The 21,910-nt window shown below is 54.7% G+C and overlaps 1 protein-coding gene across 4 annotated transcripts in view; it reads left to right on the top strand.

The window, feature by feature from the left end:
- The window catches only part of GRHL3 (grainyhead like transcription factor 3), a 33,268-nt gene extending 12,004 nt beyond the window's left edge, over nucleotides 1-21,264 (top strand). For 3 of the 4 annotated variants that reach the window (XM_085559583.1, XM_085559582.1, XM_085559580.1), the window contains exons 2-16: nucleotides 8,764-8,950; nucleotides 9,568-9,629; nucleotides 10,701-11,040; nucleotides 11,318-11,397; nucleotides 12,927-13,080; nucleotides 13,545-13,656; nucleotides 13,810-13,904; nucleotides 15,516-15,674; nucleotides 16,130-16,208; nucleotides 16,486-16,619; nucleotides 17,170-17,204; nucleotides 17,798-17,886; nucleotides 17,969-18,054; nucleotides 18,854-18,918; nucleotides 20,452-21,264. In XM_085559583.1, the coding sequence (XP_085415709.1) occupies nucleotides 8,764-8,950; nucleotides 9,568-9,629; nucleotides 10,701-11,040; nucleotides 11,318-11,397; nucleotides 12,927-13,080; nucleotides 13,545-13,656; nucleotides 13,810-13,904; nucleotides 15,516-15,674; nucleotides 16,130-16,208; nucleotides 16,486-16,619; nucleotides 17,170-17,204; nucleotides 17,798-17,886; nucleotides 17,969-18,054; nucleotides 18,854-18,918; nucleotides 20,452-20,566 (1,792 nt within the window). In that variant the 3' untranslated portion in view covers nucleotides 20,567-21,264. The remainder of the gene's footprint in view (nucleotides 1-8,763; nucleotides 8,951-9,567; nucleotides 9,630-10,700; nucleotides 11,041-11,317; nucleotides 11,398-12,926; nucleotides 13,081-13,544; nucleotides 13,657-13,809; nucleotides 13,905-15,515; nucleotides 15,675-16,129; nucleotides 16,209-16,485; nucleotides 16,620-17,169; nucleotides 17,205-17,797; nucleotides 17,887-17,968; nucleotides 18,055-18,853; nucleotides 18,919-20,451) is intronic. The other variant, XM_085559581.1, reaches the window with a different exon arrangement.
- The last annotated feature ends 646 nt before the right edge of the window (nucleotides 21,265-21,910 follow it).

Genomic DNA, 21,910 nt, shown 5'->3' with positions numbered 1-21,910 from the left:
GGTTTTGGAGTGTTTTTTGTTGTTTGTTTGGGGTTTTTTGTTAAGTAAATGGACTCACACTATGACCCTATCAAACAATTTAATCTTTTAAATACGAAAAAGCTTTTAACACCTATTGATCTCGTTCCTGATTTTGACACCCCAGAAATATTTTGGAGTTTTGGACGCTGATGGTATCAGCAGAGCACCTCGTGCCTCGCACCTCTTTAATAAAGGCAGACAAGTGTCAGCTTGGCGTGCCAGGGAATAAAGCTGCTGTCAATCAGTGCTAAAGCCCGTATCAACCATTTGTGCGTAAAATATTTCTCAAGAAGTAGAAATTCATGTATCTGTGTAGAGACCTGGTGCTTGGAAGGTGTTTTTTGGGAGAAACCCGCACGCCTGTGTGTGTTTACACACCTGACAGAGCTGCTGTGTCAGCCAATCTCCTCCTAATTAAGAACCCTGAAAAGGCACAGCAGTGATTATTATTTTATGTAAATAGTGGGATCAATCTGCTCGGATTGACTGAGAATCTGTCACTGAAGTTGTCGCTTTCGGAAGCTTTTGGGTAATTTATAACCGGTGCTTTGTAGGTGTGGGAGCGAGGAGGTTTTGGCTCCCGGGAGTGTGCGATTGATGGATTTCTCGCTAATTACGGCCGGCAATTACACGGCTGCTGCCCCCGGCCTGGCCAGGGCTGTTAACCCTGAGCCTGCCCGGGCAGGGGGAGACCCCCGGGCACCCCGAGAGCAGCAGCCGGTCCTGGGGGATCCGCGGAACCCTGGAAATTCCGCTTTATTCCAGCAGGGATAAATCCCTGGGGAGGATCCGCGGATCTCTGGAAATTCCTCTTTATTCCAGCGGGGATAAATCCCTGGGGAGGATCCGCGGATCCCTGGAAATTCCGCTTTATTCCAGCGGGGATAAATCCCTGGGGAGGGGCGAGCCGTGCCCGGGCTGGGCCTGGGGGACATTTGGGGACATTTGCTCGCCCAAAGCTCCCCAGGGCTCCCGGCAGGAGATCCGGGAGTGGGAATTCCGTGGCACCAGGGGAACAGCCCTGGCTTTGCTCCGAGGGGAAGAGGTTCCTGAGCAGAGGCTGCTGGAGCGGCGAATTTCGGGATGAAGGCCGGGGTGGAGCTGGGCAGAGCCCGGAGCAGCCTCGGAGCGGCCCCGGGCCCCGCACGCTGCTCCTGCCACCCCAGAGTGAGCCGGGCACATCTGCCCAGATGTTCAGGAGCTCCGATATCCCCATTTCCTCACTCAGAATGCCAGGGAGGAGAATCCCACCTCTCCCTTCGGGACTTAAAATTCCCAGAGAGGACTGGGAAAGGACCAGCGTGCCATGGGAGGGGGAGATGCTTTGCCTATTCTAAAATATTCTAACTGCTGATTTCCATAGTCTTCTAAACGGAACCTGTGTCTAACTCTGCCGTGCGTGGGCTGGAAGGAGTTAATCAGGAGTTACTCCCAGTTGTGGTTTTGTGGTCGAAACCATGATCGCCAGAAGCAAATTTTTGTCATGCATAAGGTGTGTTATTAAAACTTGAGTTATGCTCCTGGTGAATGAAAAGTTAAAGCCCTTTTATAAAATCCTGGCAGCAGAGCACACAAGGGATAACCGTGCTGGAGCAAGGGAGGCTGGCTTGGACTTTTTTTTTTTTTTTTTTTTAAGTTATGTAAAGAGAGAAAGAGATTTGTAAATTAAAGAAACAACAATCAAATAACTGCTATGCAATTCCCAACAAAGGAGTAAAAGCTCTCTGAATAAACTCCAGACTCAAAGCAGGGGTGAATCAACATTTGCACAGTATCTCTGCTTTGATGCTTTGGGTCACATTTTGGGCTGATTGGTCCATGGGAATGATTCCAGGGAAATTTGCAGAATAAAGACAGTTCCTCGGAGGAGGAGCTGCTCGGGCTTTGTTCCGGCTGGGGTTTGGATTGTTGATCAGTGTAACATATTCATCCAAAAATGCACTTGGACTTGGACTGCACCTGCCAGCCCTTGGGATCAGCAGATTGGCAGGGACAGGGATCTTGGAATTGTGTGTGTGCTCAAAGAGGAAAAAGGCAACAGCTGAAAAATGGTGATCAGCGATTGAACATATGATGATATTCCATTCTCACAGCTGAGTTTCCAAGGCTTGGAGGGTAAATAGGGAAGAGATTGGGGTTAGATGGGATATAGGGAAAACATTCCACCCTGTGAGGGTGATGAGGCCCTGGCACAGGTGCCCAGAGCAGCTGTGGCTGTCCCTGGATCCCTGGGGGTGTCCAAGGCCAGGCTGGATGGCACAGTGGGAGGTGTCCCTGCCCGTGGCCTGGATGGTCCCTTCCAACCCAAACCACCCCAGGGTTCATTTCTTGTCCCTTTAGGTGCCAGTGCTGTCCTGGCTGCAGAACCCATCCCTGTCCCAGCCTGTTCACAGCTCAGAGCAGCTGGCACTGCCCCCTGAGCCTCCCGCTGTGCCCACCTCCTGCTTCTGTCCTGCCCTGCCTTGGCACGCCGAGCTCTGGCTTTGTGGGGTGAATCAGGTTTGTTTGGCAAGGCTTTGTTTGAGGCACCTCGTGCTGGGCTTGTTTTTGTGTCCAGCAGCCAGGCAGAGGCTGCTGCTCCTGGCTGTGCCCAGGACGCTGAGCCAGAGCACGGGGAGGCCACGGACAGGGTGAACCTCGTGGGAGACCTGGAGCTGAGCTTGCTCGGGTGGAAAGTCCCTCCAGGGTGGGAAGGGACGGGGGAGCACAGCGGGGAGCCCACCCTGGCTGTGTCTCTGCAGGGCCTTGGAGCTGCTGGCAGAGCGTGGAACAGGGGCAGGGCAGGGAGCAGCTGCTCCATGTGAGGCTCCTGTCAAGTGTCCTGCCCTGGCACAGCTTCCTGGAGCCTCTTGGGCAACAGGATCCACCTCTGCCACCTTCACAGGGCACAAGGCCCGTGCCAGGACTGAGCTCTGGCTGCACCCAGGCAGGGCAGGGATCAGCACATCCCCGAGTGGGGACACCCCTGTCCCGAGACTGAGGCAGAGCTCTGAGGCCAAAACTCCAATCTCTGCTCTCCTCTCCTCGCTGCCTCCTTGGAAATGTGTGACATCCCCAGGTGTCCTTTGGCAGGAGGTGCTGAGGGAAGCACAGAACCTTGAGTAAAGCTGGGCTTTGTTCTAAGCACAGACAACCCATCATAGCTGATTCCTGGCTTAAAATAACACATTATGTGAAGAGCAGCAAGAAAAACACATTTTGTTGCAGAAGTTTGCGTATTATGGCTACCAGCAGTGGGGTTTAAATCCACATCTTGTAAAGCAGTGATTTTTAAAAAAATTATTTTATTTAGAAGTCATAGCTGTTGGAGTTAAAGAATACACAAAAATCACCTGTGTCATTTTGGTGGGTGAAGCACGGGGAGCCTCAGTGCAAAGTGGGATGTGTTGGGACAGTGAGGGTTTGTGTACATGAAGTGTCTGTATCTTCCCACAGTGAAAACAGGAGAGTGGAGTTTACAGCAACATTTTAGAAGTGGGAGCAGATGCTCAGGGCCTGTTTTTGTGTCTCCTTTTGGAGTCAGGTATCCCTGAAACTCAGGACACCCCAAAACGGAGCCATCTGACGTCAGAAATTGCTTCTGGAAAAAACCAGCCGTAATTCCTGAACTGCAAAGGGATTCTGTGTGGAATTTGTTTTGTTAGGCAGGGGAGGCACCACAGCAGGGCTGGTTTGTGCAATGGGATGGGGTGGGTGGCTCCCCAGGGTGATGCTGTGGGGTACAGCACAGCCCAGCTGGTGTCCCCCAAACATCCCAGCCTGGATTGTCTCAGGAGCTCCTGGCTGCAGAGGCAGAAGCAGCCTGGTGCTGTGAGATTCACGGCAGAGGTTCAGGGCTGGCTCTGCTCCCTCACCTCTGCTGGACAGCCCAGCGTGAGGATTTCAGTGTCAGTCTGTCCCCAGGGCCTTCTGCTGTGGTAAGGAAGAGCAGCAGAAGCAGGAGTTAGGCTGGTGCAAAAGGACAACTCTGGAGCTGGTTTGAGGTTCCTGGGAGGTGCCCCACGAGGGCCAGGGCAGGGGATCCCTGCGCCTTGCCCGGGCAGCTGCCCTGGGAGCTTTGTCTGGCTCCAGCCTGCAGAGCCTCCAGCTCTGGTGGGGCTCAGTGCCACCCCACCGAGGACTCCACCGAGCTCCACTGGCAGCCAGGGACCCCTGTGGGAATCAGGAGCCATTTCCCAAAGCTGTTCCTGGTGGCCCCTTCCCACGCCAGGCAGGTGGGGTGGGGGTCCTGGATCCCCCCCGTGCCACAAGAACCCAGGGAAGGAGAAGCTCCTGCACTGCCCAGGGCTGGAGCATTGCTGGGAATCTTCAGGTGGTGGAGCTGGGTTAAGCCTGGGCTGTGGGTGCTGCTGAAATGCCCCTGCACAAACCCAGTGACAGAGCCCACATTGTTCTCCAGCTGCCAGAGAAAATATCCCAGGAAATATCCCGTAGGCAGTGCAGGTCAGGGGCCATGGGATAGAGCATGTTCCTGGGCCTGTGGATTGACACCGTGTTGTGCTTGGCACCCCAGCAGTGTTTTCCATCATTAGTCTGTGTTTGTTATGTTTCTTTCTGGTTTTTTTTTTTCCTGGTTCTGTCTCTGTTTGGATTTTTGCCTGGCTCTGTGAGTGGGCTGGTGACAATGCACTCACTTCTGCCTGTGCTGTCACCTTGTCTTGTTTATTAAACCTGTGCTTGTTTATTAAACCTGCAAAGGAATTACAAAATCGTGACTTCGCTGAGAGGTTTGGCTTCAGCAATGAGGGCCCTTGGTGGGATGCTGTCCTTCCTGACAAGCTAAAATCCCTGCAGGGAGAGCTGCTGGCCCTGCCTTGCCAGGCCAGTGCTGATCCTCCCCTGAACTTCTGACAAGGACCTGGGGAGCACCAGGGTTATTTCCAGAGGGAGGAGAGGGCAATGCCCAAGCCCAGAGCTGATGGAAACCCCCAGGAGCTGCTTGGGGCAGCCCTGAGCTCCTCAGGGTCTCTGGGTCCGAGTTCTGCTGCTGCTCAGCACTTCCCTGCTGCTCTGCCAGGGAGATGCTGCTCTGCAGCCACCAGCAGGGCCAGTATTTAGGCTGGGCTTAATCGGGTGCAGTGGGGAGAACAAAGGCAGCAGCACCAAGCTCCAAGGGCAGCAAAGCCTCCCACATCACCCAGCAGAGGCAGAGGGAGTTCAAGGGCTCTTTCCTGCTTGGCTGGTGTCCCCACCTGGACCCTTTGGGCACATTCTCCTGTTCCAGCATCGCCCTGAGTGTTTATCCATCACCAGGAGAAACTGGGGAAACAGAGGTGGGGTGGGCTGGAGCGGGAGAGGGGCTGGGATCACCTTGTGTCACACTCCCACCTGTTTGGAAACAACCAGGCTGCTCCCTGCCCCAGATCCTGCTCTGCACATGGCCCCGGGCTGCAGCTCCGAGTGTGCACAGAGGGGAGGGAGGCTGCTGGTCCCACTGTTTGTGTTTGCCTGGCCAGGGAAAGCAGCTCTGGCATTGCCAAACGGAGCAGGGAGCTTGGAATGGGCAAACACAGCCTGGCCACGTGCAGGGCCATCACAGGCAGCAAGGAAAGTAAAGTTCAGCTGTGTTTGGATCTGGATTTGGGTGCCTTTCCTGCTGTGTTTGGATCTGGATTTGGGTGCCTTTCCTGCTGTGTTTGGATCTGGATTTGGGTGCCTTCCCTGCTGTGTTTGGATCTGGATTTGGGTGTCTCTTCCCTGCAGCTGTGCCTCACAGAGGTTGCTGATGGGATCTGTGTGTTCTGAAGGGCTGGGGGAGCAAACTGACAGCAGTGTTCTGTAGGTCCTGATGTCAGAAAGGTGCCTTGGACTCGTCACCACAGCTGCTCGTCTCAGATCAGCCTCTCTCTCTCCGTGGTGACCTTTGGGAACGGGGTGGGAGCAGGGCTGACCTCTGAGGGTGAGTGGGTGGGGTGGATGTTCCCTCACTCCCTGCAGGGTGGGTTCTGCGGGGTGCACACGGCTCCAGTCACACATCCCAGTGCCTGCCAGGGATCCCTTGGACTCTGGAACAGGAACAAAGTGGGATGAAGGTGCAATTCCTGTCATTTGTGCCAGTCCTCAGCTGGGTGAACCCCAGCCTCGCTGGCACTAGACATTCCCAGTGTGTGGAGGAGCTGCTCTGCCTCCCAAGGCCCCTGAGGGTTCTGAGCACCTCGGGGTCCTGCCAGCAGCTCCCAGCGTGTCCCGAATGCTGCTGTGCCATCCTGCCATCCCTGCTGGACTCTGCTCCCTGTGCCAGGAGCACCACGGGCACTGTGTGCCCACGTTGGCTCTCTCCTGCTCAGGGCACTTTGCTCTCTGCCAGGCCGAGGGCAGCACAGGCTGCCCTGGGTGCCTTTTCCCCTGGTTTCTCCCAGCAGAGGTGAGGGGCAGGGAGGCAGAAGGGAATAATCACACGAGGAATGCTTTAGTGCAGGGAGAATAAACCTCCCAAGCGTTTCTCCCGGCAGCATGGGTGCTTTTTAAAGCTCCCGAGTGCTTTGTTGCTCCATCCTGCCCCGTGTGTTTCTCCGTGCAGATTCCCAGCGACAGAGCCGAGCTCTGCTGCTGCCGCTTCTCCCTGCGGAGGATGGGCTGGGGATCCTGCCCGGGCAGGAGCGAACAGCGCCGGCAGCGGCTGCGGCTGAGTCACGGGGCAGGAGGAGGAGGAGGAGGAGCAGGGCTGTGTGAGAAGCGCTAAAGACAACGAAACTCCCCAAGAGCTGCTGGGGTGAAAGCGGGGCCGGGCCGAGGGAGCAGCGGGCTCGGTCCCGTTAGCCCGCGGCGGCGGTGCCAGCCCGGGCACGGAGCCCCGGGCACGGAGCCCCGGGGATCGGAGCCCCGGGCACGGAGCCCCGGGCACGGAGCCCCGGGGATGGGAGCCCCGGGGATGGGAGCCCCGGGCATCGGAGCCCCGGGCACGGAGCCCCGGGGATGGGAGCCCCGGGCACGGAGCCCCGGGGATGGGAGCCCCGGGCATCGGAGCCCCGGGCACGGAGCCCCGGGCATCGGAGCCCCGGGGATCGGAGCCCCGGGGATCGGAGCCCCGGGCATCGGAGCCCCGGGCACGGAGCCCCGGGGATGGGAGCCCCGGGGATGGGAGCCCCGGGCACGGAGCCCCGGGGATGGGAGCCCCGGGGATGGGAGCCCCGGGGATCGGAGCCCCGGGGATCGGAGCCCCGGGGATCGGAGCCCCGGGGATCGGAGCCCCGGGGTTCGGAGCCCCGGGCACGGAGCCCCGGGCCGCCCGCAGCGCTCCAGCAGCGCGGGCGTGCGGGGAAAAGCAAAGGATTCCTCGCGGAAAAGGTGACGAGGAGAGCAGAAGCAGCCCTCGGTGGCCTCATGGGAAAAAACCAGCTGTAATTCCTGAACTGCGGAGGAATTCTGTGCTGTAATTTGTTTTATTAGGCAGGGGAGGCACCGAAGCAGGAGTCTGAGCCAAGGAGAGCTCTGGAGTCTGAGGCAGGAGCATCCCAAGCCATCCCAGCACAGTTTAATGTGAATTTGTGCAGGGTGGCAGTGCCTGGTGATAGAGCAACCATGGGGAGTTTCAGGGATGCCAGGTTCCTCCCAAGAGGAATTATTGTTCTCTGAATGATTCACTTAAAAGTCTAGACAAGGACTTTTTATAAATATATGGATAGTGGCTTAATGAAAACAACATATTCCTTATAAAAATGCCATTCAATTGTAGCATTCATTGCTGAAACTCCTGAAGGTTTGCTTTGCCTTTCCATGAAAAAACATCAGCAGGTGATGTCATGCTTTGACTCCAGTCAGCTCTTGGCAACTTTGGAGATTTAAAGAAGTTTTTAAAACCTTTCTTCTAATAAAACCCAGTCTTGCCCTTCCTGGACATTTCCACTTTGAGGAAAGGGAATTTTTGTCCATGGAGATGTTATTTTATGGTGAATGGTGTGAGCTGTGGTGGTGACAGGAGCAGGGCCCTGGCTCAGCCTCTGTGGACGTGCTGGATTTGCTCAGAGGTTGGACTCGATCATCTCTGGGGTCTTTTCCAACCTAAACAATTCCGTGATTCCATGATTCCAACCTGCCAGGGAATGCACTGCTGGGCTGGCTGCTGGCAGGGTTTGCTGGAGGAAAAGGAAAGATGACCAATGTTTGGGTAATTAAGTGTCTGACAGTTTATTAACGTAAGATGGAGAGGCCTGGAGAAAGTGCCAGAAGTGAGGACAGGCAGGGCATTATTTTGGTGTGTTGCTTCTCACGTAGTCCCACAAGCCTCACCTCAGTCAGGAATTTTTTAGTGGAAGGGAGGGGGTTGTGATCTGCCTGTCTGCTTCCCTCTGAGTAAAATCATCTACAAATGATTGGGAAAAAATAATTTAAAACCATGGACTGCAGCAAAAGAAAACGACGAGGTTTGGGTTCGTCTGGGCACTGAGTGACTGTGTCTGCCTGTGGGCTGTGCTGGCCTGGAGCTCCACATCCAAGGGAAAATTGTGCCCTGATCCCTTTTTAGTGCCCAGCAGCCCTGGGGCGCTGCAGGATGGGACTGGAGCAAGGAGCAGCTGGTGGGGTTTTGCCTCCCTGGGCAGGACAGGGAGCAGCTGCCCCTGGGGAGGCTCTGGCCCGATTTTGTACCCAGCTACAGCAGCAGAGGTGGTGATCCCAAAGGCTCTGGGAGTTCAGGACCAGGAGAACATCCCTCCTCCCTTCCACGGAGCCTTTGGGAAGCCCTTCCTGCGTTCATGGAAACCTCTGGGAAAAGCTCCTCCCTCATTCCTGGCTTCCCCCCAGTTTTAGATCCGTGTGTCTGATGAAGAATGACACCATGAACTTCCAGAAATTCCCCTACACCAGCGAGGATGAAGCCTGGAAAACCTACCTGGAGAACCCCCTGACTGCAGCCACCAAGGCCATGATGAGGGTGAACGGGGACGACGACAGCGTGGCCGCCCTCAGCCTCCTCTACGACTACTACATGGTGGGTGGCCCTGGGCTGGGGTAAAACTGGGGTGAGGGAGGAGTAGAAGATGTGTAAAACACGTACCACCTTAGGAGGGGACCCCTCTGCTGAGCTCCCCCATCTCCTGAGCCCCCCGAGTTGTTTATCCAACACTACACGGTGCCACCAGTATGTCCAGAGGTAAACTGAGGCACAAACTTCCACTTTGAGGGAATGCAGACCATGTGGAAAACCTGAAGCCGGGTGCCTTGAGTCTGGATTTTTTCCCACGAGGAGCAGCAGGGCTTTGAGGGCTGTTGGGCTGGAGCAGACCCCAGCAGTTTCATTCTCCCAGTGCTGCTGTAGGATGGAGCTTTGAGAAACGTGGATGTGATTTATCCCTGGTGGGAAGCAATAGCAACGATGCTCCCACTCACTCAGGTGCTTTTAAGGTCCTGCCCAGAACAAGCTGCTGTGGCTTGTCCAAGGTTATTTGGGAACCCAGCAGCAGCCCAGGGCAGGGCCCAGCTCTGCTGTTTGTTCTTCTCGTGGGGTTTTATCTGGGAGGCTTCACTGGCTCCAGACAGGGCTAATTCTGCTCTGTTTGCCTTTAACAAAGCCCAGCACTAACCCAGCTCTGCCCTGCCTTGTCCTAGGTCCCGAAGGAGAAGAGGATTCTCCCGGCTGGGATGATGGCACGCAATGACCTGGCAAAGAGGTTGGCTTCAGTTCCTGCTCTCTGGAGCTGCCTCACTCTCCTGCAGCTGCTGAAATGCAGGATGGGGCTCTGAGCTTGCAGAAAATAGACATCAAAGCACGGTGTTATTACCAGCAACAGTGCAGCTCATTAACCCTGAGACACACATTAAAATTCTTTAGGCCAGGTCCCAAGCAGGTACAAATGGAGCTACACCCATTTCCACACCTGAGCATCTGTCTGGCTGTTCACAGGGGTTGTGCTGATTTGCAGCAGCTGAAGAAATTGCCTTTATTTCCTATTTTGTGCCAGTTGCAAAGGGCAGAAGGATTGAGCACTGGCAGCAAGGAGGGAATCACCAAATCCTCGTTCATTCCCTGGGCTGACGAGAGTTTCTGTTCCACTCTCCCAGGATTCTCTCCCAGTGACTCCCATTTGTCCTTTGAGGTTTTCAGATAATTAACTATTAAATTAATGGCTCATTTGCCACTATGAGTTCAGTTCCCCTTCCTGGATGCTGTGTACTTCGGCCTTGTCAGTTTTTAACCACTTGACAGAATAAACCTCAAGTGACACTTCACTCCTTCAGAAGTAAACTGGCTTAAGCTGGTTTTGGTTTTTGCTTCCCAAGTTGCTGGACTTTGTGAATTTGTACAGTAATTGTTTTCCCTTAAGAAAGGATATAAAAAATCAACTTTCAGCATCGATGAGCCACAAAAAGACTTTCGATGGACAGCCCATACAGCAGTTATCTTATCACCCCTGTTATCTTTCTTATCACCCCTGCTGCTCTGAGTGTGTGATGGCCTAAATGAAGGAGCAGTGGATGTAGGCCCTGGATGTGCAGCCCCAGACCACGTCCAGACCGTATTCCCTGACTCCCTGTGATCATCCCTTGCCTGCTGAGCACCCCTGGCTCTTGCTGGCTGCACTGAGAGCTGGGGTGGGGATCCCCCAGGGGCTGTCAGGGCTCCAGGCCCAGCAGGAGCTGCTGGGCTGGCTCGGGGTCACCCGGCACATCAGGCACCCCTGGCAGTGGCACCGTGCTGGGGGTACCCGCTCTGCCCTGCCCTGAGCCAGGCCTCTCTCCAGCAGGCACTGCCACGGGATGGATTACGAGCCCGAGATCCCCTCCTTCGATGGCTCAGCCCATCTCATGAAGCTGCTGTCAGAAAACGTCTCCATGACCCAGGAGTTCTGCGAGCCTCCCAAGAAGAACGGCCTGAGTCTCGAGGGTGTCCCTGCTCCTCACAAGGCAGCCCTGCTCCCTCCGGGCACCAGCAAGCTGGAAGCCACCCCCGACAACTTCCTGGTGCCCCCGGGGGACGTGTATGACAGCAGCTCCCTGAACTCCCTGTTCGAGAGCCTGCCCATGGCCCCGGCGCAGCAGCGCTGGCAGCCCGACAGCACCTTCAAGGAGGACCCCCAGGAGGTCAGGGCAGGGCTGGGCTGGGCTGGGGCTGTTCTGGGGCTGGGACTGCCCTGGGGCTGCTCTGGGGCTGCCCTGGGGCTGGGGCTGTTCTGAGGCTGCTCTGGGCTGGGGGCACCAGGAGCTTTGCTTCTGTCTTGGAAGCTTGGTGCTGTTCCCCTTGGATTTCTGGGGGTTTTATGTTGATTTTGGAAGTCATCTGGAGTGGTGTCTGGGAGAAGGTGAATGGACCAAGCAATGAGAGGTTTTACTCAGGGTTTGTGTTTGCTCCTGTCTGCAGACGCTGCTCTTCAGTGACATCCTCAAACCCCAGGCAGAGCCACCCTGCCCCGAGAGTTACCCCACAGATGGAGTGAAGAGGTAACAGCAATGCAGGGCTTTGGGCTTCCAGGGAACTCTTGGCTCTGTCTCCTGGGGAAGGGCTGCATCCCTCTCCTGTCCCGTCCAGCCTTGGCAGTGACCAGAGCAATTACAGAGCCCGTGCTTTTGCAGACACTTGTGTCTCCCCGGTGTTTTCAGGGCAAGGTGCTGCCCCGTGAGCTTTTACACCAGAGCTGGGATGGTTCTGCCCCCAGCCTGGGGCCAATGCAGGGCCAGCTGCTGTCCCACCTCAGGGTGACAGCCCCTTCCCAGGCAGCACTGGGTGACACAGAGGGACCCAGGTGGCTGCACCATCTTCCCACAGGCCACTCGGAATGGGGTAAATGACAGGGAAAAGGAGGCATGAGGGTGATAATCAGCCTCCCCTAATCTAAGGTTTAGGTTCTCACTTAGCACTGTTAGTCAGCCTTGATTTTAGAGGGTGCCACTGCCTCTCATTCCTAAACCATGAGAGGGATTTCTTCCTCCTTTCCACCCCTCTGCCAGACAGAGCTCTGCTGCTCCAGATACCAAATCAAACCTCCCAGCAGGTAACATTATTTCACCTCCCACTTTGTATTTGCCTCCTGAGTCAGCTGACGGGGTGAGTCAGCTGTCAGACGTGGGGATGTTCACACAGACAGCAGCGTCTCCTGGGCCACAGGCTCCCTGCTCACTGTTTATTTGTGCACTGGAGCTCTCTGCCTCTCCTGGCTCCGGATAAGAGGAGCTGCCAAGCCCATCTTCAGAGATGGCATCACAGGAGGTGGAGCAGGAAGAAGATGGGTTGGTGACTAAACAGGGCACTTGAAGGGTCTGAGTGAAGGCTCCTCTACAGGTGGTGGCTTGCACGGATTCCTCACAGCAGAAACCAGCTGTGGCCTCGTGGTTTCAGTGCTGACAGCTGCTGGTGAAGGCCTGAGAGCTGCTGAATTCAGGCTCTTCTTTCAAATTTCCATTGCCAGCAGTGGCACCTTCTCTGTGTGCCACCACAAAGCTTTTCTGTAGAGATTAAAGTTGGTGCCCACCACACTGAGAGTCCCTCGTGCTGGGATTGGGTCCAGTTCTGCATAACCAAGCAGGTGTTGGTGTCCTGCAGGTCCTTTTCCTACAGGACCTTTAAGGGGGAGTCTTCCTGGCTCAGCCAGTTATGGGTATGGATTTGGAGACAGGAGTTCAGGATGTGGTAAAAGTCTCAGTACAGGTTCCCATTTTTGTGTGTTTTGCTCTTGGCTGCCAGTTGAACAATGGTTCTGTTGCCAGCCACACAAAAATACTGGCTGCAGTCACATTCAGGGGATTTTATGCCAAAACTGAGGGGCAAAATGAGGCTGTTGGAGCAGTGCTGCTCCCCAGGGTGTTGGGGAGGACCAGAATGTGCTGTGCTGTGTCAGGGTGTGTGAGGTGGGGAATGGAGCAGAAACTGGAGCCTGTAACCCATGGGGTGGAGGCTCCTGGGGCTCTGTTTTGCTTTTGCAGTGAAATAGCAGCGTGTGCTTATTCATCCTTCTCTCTTTGTTCCATCCAAGTGACTTTGAATACACGCTGGGGTCACCCAAAGCCATTCACATCAAATCTGGGGACTCTCCCATGGCCTACCTCAACAAAGGACAGTTCTACCCCATCACACTGCGGACAGCTGGAGACAGCAAATGTTTGCACTTGTCCTCAAATAAAGTGAAGGTAAGAGGCACAGACAGGCTGACAGCTCTGCTGACAGCTCTGGAATGGGACATCCAGCAGCTCCTCTGGCCTGGGAACAGAGCTGAATGTGAGCTGCAATGGCTTTGTGGCTCATGTTGGCTTAAGGGGATGAATGGGATGGATCCAGTCCCACAGGATAATCCTCTGCTGCACTGCAGAGCCTCTGTGGCAGCTGGAACCTGTCCCAGGAGCTCAGGGATGCACTAAGGGCCAGGGGGGCCCTGCTGGGAAGAGCTCTGAGCCAGGGACAGGGTCCCCATCCTGCTCCTGGGATGTGTGGTCAGGCGAGATGGATGTGCCAAATGGCTGAGCCCAAATCCCTCCCCTTGCCCCCCTCAGCTCCCCCAGCATAAAATGTCCCGTTTGCCATGGCCCTGAGGGATGGAAGGGTCAGGATGCACTGATCTGCTCTGTGCTGAGCTGCCTGTGCTGCTGGCTTGCAGAGCGTGGTGATGATCGTGTTTGACAACGAGAAGATCCCCACGGAGCAGCTGAAGTTCTGGAAGCACTGGCACTCCCGGCAGCCCACGGCCAAGCAGAGGGTCATCGACGTGGGTACGAGGGGCTGGGCAGCTCCTGCCTCCACTGCAGGGCCTGCAGGGCTGCCCCGCTCTGGGAGTCAGCCAGGGGCAGGATCTGGGGCTGGGAGTTCTTGGGAGTACCACCAGGTTCAGCCCCAGACTGAACTGCTCCTCCCCTGCCTTCCAGCTGACTGCAAGGAGAACTTCAACACGGTGCAGAACATCGAGGAGCTGGCCTACAACGCCCTGTCCTTCATGTGGAACATCCACGAGGAAGCCAAGGTACAAACTGCCTGTGGAGGGGAGCTGGGAATGGTTCTCAGCAAAGCTGCAGCTCCCTGCTCCAGCCCAGCCCTGCCCCACTGCTCCCAGAGCTCCAGCCCAGCCCTGCCCCACTGCTCCCAGAGCTCCAGCCCAGCCCTGCCCCACTGCTCCCAGAGCTCCAGCCCAGCCCTGCCCCACTGCTCCCAGAGCTCCAGCCCAGGCCCTGCAGTGCTGCATGGCCCCAGGCAGTGTTTGCCTGGCAGGACAGCAGCAGGACACCGTGCCTCAGTGTGTGTTTAAGCACTGCCATGAGCTAATAAACACTCTGGGTACACCCAGACTGGCTCAGGGATGTTTTCTTAGTGCTGATGGATAACTCTGAAGAAAAGGTTTCGCAGCATGTACCTGTACCTGTTTAAATAAGCCCCAGCTCAGGGAACAAAGAGCCCCCTTTCCAGGCAGGGTGATGCAGACATGACTGACCACCCTCCTGTGCCTCGTGGGACGTGGAAGGGAGCCAGCCAGGTCACAAGATCCCTTACACCTTAAAACCAGGGAAGTTCAATACAGCAAGGTCTTTGCAGCTCATCTCAGAGACTCTGTCATTAACACTTTGTATCTAGTGGGGATTGAAAAACAGATGAGTAACAAAGGAAAAAAAAAAAAAGAAAAGCATTAATACCCCAGGTCTCTGAAGCTTGGGAAAACCCTGCCTGGCTTTGGGATCTCAATGAGCCCAAAGGCAACCTGGGTCTTTTACAACCCAGAGGTTAACAAATGTCTTCAAGGCAGAGCTGTCAGAAATGGAAATATGTCAGGTATGTGGCAAGCCCTGGGGGCATCTCAGCAAAACTGGATTTAACTCTTGGCAGAAACTCTGCTCTTTCACTGGCCTGGGGCAGGTAGAGGTGAGACTTCAGAGAGCTTGGAGGGCTGGGAGTGAGGCAGGAGGGGTCAGGGGCTGGGAACAAGAGGGGTCAGGTATTTGGGTGTTTGGGTGTTGGCCATGGCACCTGCTGCTTTTCTCCTTCCAATTCAACTTCACTCCCCAGTGAAGAGGTTTCCTTTCCTAACAGCTGACTTGAGCTGACACCAGATTTCAGGGCTGAAATCCTCAGCTGAGGGAGCTCTGGGAGCTTCTCCACCTGCAAATTGTCCCCAGGGTCCAGGGGAGTTCCAAGGTCACTCACACCAATGAATTGGCAGTTTGGAGATACAATTTGGCTTAGAGCTGCGCTCAGCTTTTCTTCCAGAGCTCCCAGTGGAGTTAACTCCCTCCTGGTGATAAAAGAGCCCCGTGTGGGATGAATATTTATTTAAGCAGCACTGCTGTGCAATTCCTGAGGCTGCAGCCTTGCCCTCCTCCCTTCCTGCAGGGTTTTGCTGTCTGAGGGTCCCTTTCACATGAAAGATCAGAAATATCAGCAAGAACATCCCCAGGCAGGGTTTTGGGAGTGGAGAGGCCGAGCTAAAGAGGTGGAATAGGTGTGGGGGGAGAGGCTCAGGTGGGGAACCGACTGCTCCCCTGGCAGGCTGGCCCTGGCAGGGCTGGAAGGAGCCTCAGCAGCTGCTTTTGCTGCTGGCTGAGGGGGAGGTTTCCAGCACCAAGGATCCTGTCTCTGTTTGCAGGTGTTTATTGGGGTGAACTGCCTGAGCACGGACTTCTCCTCGCAGAAGGGAGTGAAGGGTGTCCCCCTGAACCTGCAGATCGACACCTACGACTGCGGCAGTGGCAGCAGCCAGCTGGTGCACAGGGCTGTCTGCCAGATCAAAATCTTCTGTGACAAGGTGCAGCACTCCTTCCCACCACTGCAAACACCCAGCTGCTCAGAGGCCCCAGGAATGAAACCAGAAAGGCTGGGAGAGCCTAGAGCAGCCCAGACCTCTGACTGCCTCACAATAAACTCTGCTTTTGACTCTATTTTTGACCAGTTGCTAAACATCAAAAGAGATGAGAGTTTCCTTGGAGGTTCTTCCCCAGCCTCAGATATCTTCCCATGGAAAAAATTCTCACAGCTATTTTTGTCTGCATGCTTCAATTTAAAAAGCAAATTTTATTTTTGTTTTTCTAATTTCTGAGTGTCAGAGAGTCTCGGATTGGGCTGTGGAAGGTTCCTGAGGTGGCCATTTCTGAGTTAAGGCTGGCTCCACTTTAACATGTCACACCCCAGAGGTGGCCACGGAACCTCTCTTGCCACTGTTGGAAATGTCAATGTCCTAAATTTTGCCGGATCTTCCCACAGGGAGCAGAGAGGAAAATGAGGGATGATGAAAGGAAACAGTTCCGAAGGAAAGGAAAATGCCTGGACTCCAACAACAATGGTGAGTGTTTGTGTGTGCTCCCTGCTGAAATCCCTGCTCCCTCCCGTGGCTCTGGCTGCTCCCAGGCCTGCTGCCCTCAGCCCCCGGGCAGCAGCCTGGCAGCCAGGCCTGGCTGGGCTCCTTCCCCCCTCCCGGAGCCCTTCAGGAGCACCCAGCACCTTTGGGAATGCCCTGGGCTCCCTTGGCTCCCTGGAGCTGCTGCAGTTCCCAGCCTTGGGAAGGGGCTCCCCTCTCCCAGCAGCGAGGGGCTGCGATGAACCGGACTCTCCATCCGTAGGTCTGAAAGGCTGTTTGCTCTCTGGCTTCAGAGGGAATGAGATCACCTTCCTGCGGCCCGAGAGCGACCTGGAGACGCAGCCCGTGCTCTTCATCCCCAACGTGCACTTCTCCACCCCCCAGAGGTGTGGCTCGGTGAGTCCCTCCAGCCCGGCCGCCCTCCCCGGGCTGGCAGTGCCCCCACAGCGCTGCTGCTGTGGGAAAAGCCCAAACCTCAGCACAGCTCTTTGTGGGATGAGGGCAGCTCACGTCCCGAGTGGCCCAGCCACGCAGCAGTGCTGGGTGAGATAACCTTTGCAGCTGTTCCTGTGCTTTGCACACCTGCAGAGGATGCATGGGAACAAACATAGCAGTAGAAAATAAATTCTAGTAAAACATGACCATCTCAGTCCTTGTGTGGGTGGGACATCCCTCCACTGTCCTCTCTTCAGTGTCCTTCAGAGCTCCTCAGCATTCCCTGCCTCAGAAACCACTGCCTCAGTCTGTCTAAACCAGGGAATCTGGGGAAGTCCTTTTATATCAAATTTAATTTAAGAATCAGATGTTTGGGTTTAATTGTGTGGGAAAATGGATGGGTCAGGAGGAGGGAAATCATGGTGTAAGTGTGCCCAAGTTGCCTCCCCCAGCCTCTCTAGCACACAGCAATGCTGTGCAAACTCACAGATCTGTTTCCTTTGCATTCCAGGTGCTCCCTCCCGCTGTTCCCAACTCTGCAAACAGGTGAGGATGCAGCAGTGTGCACTTCCCATCCATTCATTGGGAATGTCAGGGCTGTTGGGTACCCCAGGGGCAGGATAACACAGCTCAGTGTCTCCCTGATGCCCTGAGAGTCAGAACATGAGTTAAACCCTGTCCTGGAAGGGACACAGGGCTGCAGAAACATGGACACGTTTCTGTCCCTGTCAGAGTCACCCCAACACCAGCTGCTCCCCGATTGTCCTGTTGTTCTCATGGAGACAACGTCTCAAAGGGAAAATAAAAGATCACAACTGTCACTGAAGGGCTCAAATCCCCAGAGGCTGGAAAATAAACTGGAATGAAGTGGAATCACACTTGAAAAGCAGACTCTCCCCAGTGGGGATACCAGTGCCCCACAGGAGGTGCAGGTGACCCCAAACCCTCTGCAGGCCCTCCCTGAGCTGCCCAGGTGCTTTAGGCAGAAGTTCCAGCTGTGCTGCTGTAATTCCAAAGCGGTGCTGAACTGCTGGATGGCTGCTGGGGTGGGTGGTTGTTCGGGCAGGGGCTCAGCAGCTGCAGTGTCTGCTTGCTCTTGCTGCTGCGCCCTCCTGAGCGTGTCTGTCCCCTCGGCCCAGGCTGCCCCTGAAGCGGAGCGGGGCCTCCTTCGCCGACGACTTCGACGCGGTCCCCCCGAAGCACAGCAAGGACCAAGACCCCCAGAGAGGTAACCCTGGCTCCTCAGCCCAGGGGCCACGGGGCTCTGGGAGCACTGGCAGTGACCCTGCCCGTGCCCCGTTCTCTTGCAGTGCTGCTCTACGTGCGCAGGGAGTCCGAGGAGGTGTTTGATGCTCTCATGTTGAAGACCCCGGACCTGCAGGGCCTCAGGACAGCTGTGAGTGTCCCCAACCCCCTGAGGAATGGACAGACTGCAGATAAAAGGGAATGGGGCTGGTGAGCAGGGAGCTGGATATGGGCTGCTCATCTTTCCTGCCCGCTCTCCCTTGGGAATGGGAATGGAAGTGGGAGCAGGAGCTGAGTTGTCCCGAGAGCTCCTGTTGTGCTGCAGAGAGAGGATCACACCTCCTGCCCCATCCACATCCTCATGGCAGTCTCCTCTTGTGACAGCACATTCATATTTTCCACTGTCAAACACCATTTCCATTCTCCAGGCTGGAGATGTGTGATCTGAAACCTTCCCTGGCCTCGTGCTGGAATTCCCTGGCTGTGTTTGAGGAGCACAAGGACATATTTCTGTCATGGTTATCAGCAGCATCTCCGATAACCCAGCCCTCTCTGGAGACTGCTGGGAAGGAAACAAACAATAAACCTCCCAGATTTGGGGTGGCTTTACAGCTGCACTTTAAGCTCTGTTGGTTTTACAAACTTTTAAAAATAGGGCATTTGGAAAATGTCAGCACAGGATTCTTTGCCATCTTCTCCTTCCCCCATCTCTCACCACAGAGAGTCAAAAACCTTGATGGAAAATGCTTGGCAAAAACCTACAAAACTTCTGCCACCCTAAGAGCAAAACTGAACTTGCCCAGGAGAATGTTCAGGTCACAGTTTTGTTCCCTGGGGTAAAACTGAGGGGGAATCCTTTGCTGCTGAACACCCTGGCTCACTGTTCTTTGATTTTTATCATGGGAATTTCACTTTAAAAGTATAAGGAATTGCCATGTTTTCTCTCACAGATTTCAGAAAAATATGGGCTTCCTGAAGAAAGCATTTATAAAGTCTACAAAAAGTGCAAAAGAGGGTAAGCTAATCTCTCATCTGCTTTTATGCTGTGCCTCCACACCTGTCCTGTCCAGCCCCTGCCATTGGCTCCAAGAGCATTTTAACAAGATAATAAAAGGTAGAGCCATGTCAGGCTCTGCTATTTGGAGCATATAAAACTCAGATCTTTCTGGGCTTTAAAGATTTGGGATAGTGCTTGTTTGTATTCCATTTGTTTGGAGGGTAAAGTCTCCCAAGGAAAGGAAGTTGGGTGAAGGTGGAATTGTTTGGGGAGCGTAATGGTGATCCTTTGTGTCTCAGTCTAAAAGTCTGAGCTTATGGAGAACTTATCAGAGAGGGATCAGTGTTTGCTTCTCCAAAAAATGCTGGAATGTCCCTGGCTCAGATGCTCATAGTGAGCATCTGAATTTGTCAGGAGTTCTTCGCCTGTTGCTGATGCTGCTCATCCGTTAGCCTCAGAAATGGGAATTTTCTCCCCAAAGGAAAAGACCAGCACTGGAGGCTTCGGGGAGAGGCCACCTCACTCAGCTTGGCTTTGATTTTGTTCATGCCTTGATCTGATAAGCAGCGAGTGTTTGGTGATGACTGGGAGGGAAACCAGGCAGGAGGAGCAAAGAGGTATCTCATGGAAAGGAAAGGCCACGCCTGGAAATTAGATTAAATAAATAATTTTGACACCTGGTTTAATGAAGGCTGGACGTGACCCATGCCAGCAGCTACTGCTGAAGTGTGGGGAGATTGGAGATAGCTCCACTCTGGCTGGTGGCAGGGTCAGGCCCAGCTTCCTGCTCCCCCAGATTTAATTTTCAATAATTTTATCCTATTGCTCCACCCTAAACAATCTTCTGGTAATTACAGTTTGAGGGGCAGATCTTCATCTGGTGAGAGCCAGTGGAGCTCAGCTGGGGCTGCCTGGCCTGGCAGCAGGGCAGGACCTGCCCCAGCCATGGCCCTTCCACGGGGTGAGCTCAGCAGATGAACTCGGTCCCAGGGTGACTCAGGAGCGATACCGAGCCATTTTGGATCTTGGTGAGGTTTGGTCTGGAGGAACAATCCAGGGCTGATTCCTGATCAACATCCCTGGGATGGTTTGTGGTTCAGAAATCAGATGGGAGCACAGCACAGGAGGCACAGGTGGCTTCTCTGGCTCCCTGCTCTGAGACAGGCAGAGATAAAGGGATCAGCTCTGCTGCTGGGGAAGTTTTGGGTACCCACAGAGTCTCTCTGGGGCACCTGCTGGAGGCCAGAGCTGGGGTCCAGGGCTCGGGGTGGTGCTGGGGCTGGTGCAGCCGGGAAGATTCCGATGCACCGGGCAGACCCCGGGCAGTGCCAGACCCCCAGTCCCAGCAGCCCCCTGGAATTCCTGACTGTGCCATGACAGAGCTGCCAGGGTTGGTGACTGTCCTCTGCTGGATCTGCCCTTGTGTTGTGCCATGGCTTTAATTAATGAATTAATGGATTAACTGTGGTTGAGCCCCTCAGACTGGGGAAGGTGAAAAGCACATTGCTTTCAATGTGCTGCATCTGATCCAGCCATTCTTCTCCTCTGTAGGATCCTGGTGAACATGGACAACAACATCATCCAGCACTACAGCAACCACATGGCCTTTCTGCTGGACATGGTAGAGGCAGAGAACAAGTTCCAGATCATCCTCAAAGAGCTCTAAAGAGCTGCAGGCAGCACTTCCTGGGACTTCTCTCTGAGCTGGCACGTGTGACCCCACAGAACTCAGCCCTGTGCCTGCTCTTGTTGCCTTGACTTGAACCCCCACGGCCCTGGGGCTGGGCCAGACTGCTGTGAGATCATCCTGTGAACGTGGATCTGTTGAGTTTATTATTATTATTATTATTTTTATTATATTTTATTCCCTTCTGGCACTGGGCCTGAGCTGCCGTTTCAGGGCTGGGCACACGAAGTGACGCTGCCAGGCCTGGGCAGAGAGCAGAGCTGGTGGCCTGGCAGTGGCTGATGCCAGCCCAGGCCTTGGCCTCCCCACAGACCCTGCAGGGCCTTCCCAGCAGGGCTGAGCCCAGCTCTGAGCTCCTCTCTGGCACAGACTCTCCCAGATGCAGTCACAGCTCCTGCTGAACGGACACTGCCTGCTGAACACCCTCCCTGCCACATCTCTGACTGTAAATACCACGGAGGCCTCCACAACCCCTGTTTATACATTTCTGTGTTGTTCCTTTTGTATTTTATATGTGTATAAATATTCATTGTTTTATACTGGACTCAGTATGGTGACACAGAGCATTTCAAACACAGGCTGCTTCACATTTCTCCGTGAACTCCTTTTGTAACTGTGTTGTTGGTTGTTTGTTTTGGATATTCTGTAGTAATAAAGGCTCAAGAACTGAAAATGAACCATGTTCCCCAGCTCTGGAGTCAGAGTTGGGATGGGCTGGCCAGGAGCTGGGGCAGGGAGGTGACCCCAGAGGCACCAAAAGGGCTCCAGGATGGTTTTGGCCAAGGTCTGTCCCCCCTGCAGCCACCATGTCCAGCTGTGTCACCAGGTGTGGCAGGGTCCCTGAACTCCTTACACTCCGTGCCCAAACTGCCTCAAGCTGCTTCCCATTTAGGTCATCAGATGCCAAGGGGAGCCCTGTATTTCCTAATTAATCCTCTGACCAATAAAAACCAAGGCCTTTCCTCCTCCCTCTTCATCCTCTGCTTTTCCTGGCCATGCTGAAGATGTACCTGAGGCCTGTGAGTGGGGAGGAAAGAGCCCTGGGAAGGGGATTTGGAAATGTTGGAATGTGCCAGCTTGGTAAGTTTTGGATTACTTCAGTACTGTTTGAGGATGGCCTCTAAGATGAAGCACAGATAAGCTAAAGCTTTATCAGCCTTTGGGATCTCTCCAGCACTCCTGCCCTTCAGATCACAAACTCCTTCTTCAGCAGGATGGCTCTGATTCAGTGTTGATTCTGTGAGTCCTCCCACAGCAGAATGTCAGCTCCAGTTAAAGCCAGTCCCACCAGGAATGCCCCAGTGCTCAGTGTCACCGGCTGAA

The sequence above is a fragment of the Lonchura striata genome, chromosome 23 (genome assembly GCF_050655825.1).
Source record: "Lonchura striata isolate lonStrDom1 chromosome 23, ASM5065582v1, whole genome shotgun sequence".
Classification (NCBI taxonomy): domain Eukaryota; kingdom Metazoa; phylum Chordata; class Aves; order Passeriformes; family Estrildidae; genus Lonchura; species Lonchura striata.
Note: the sequence above shows the minus strand (reverse complement) of the source record. Positions and strands in the feature narration are given on the sequence as shown.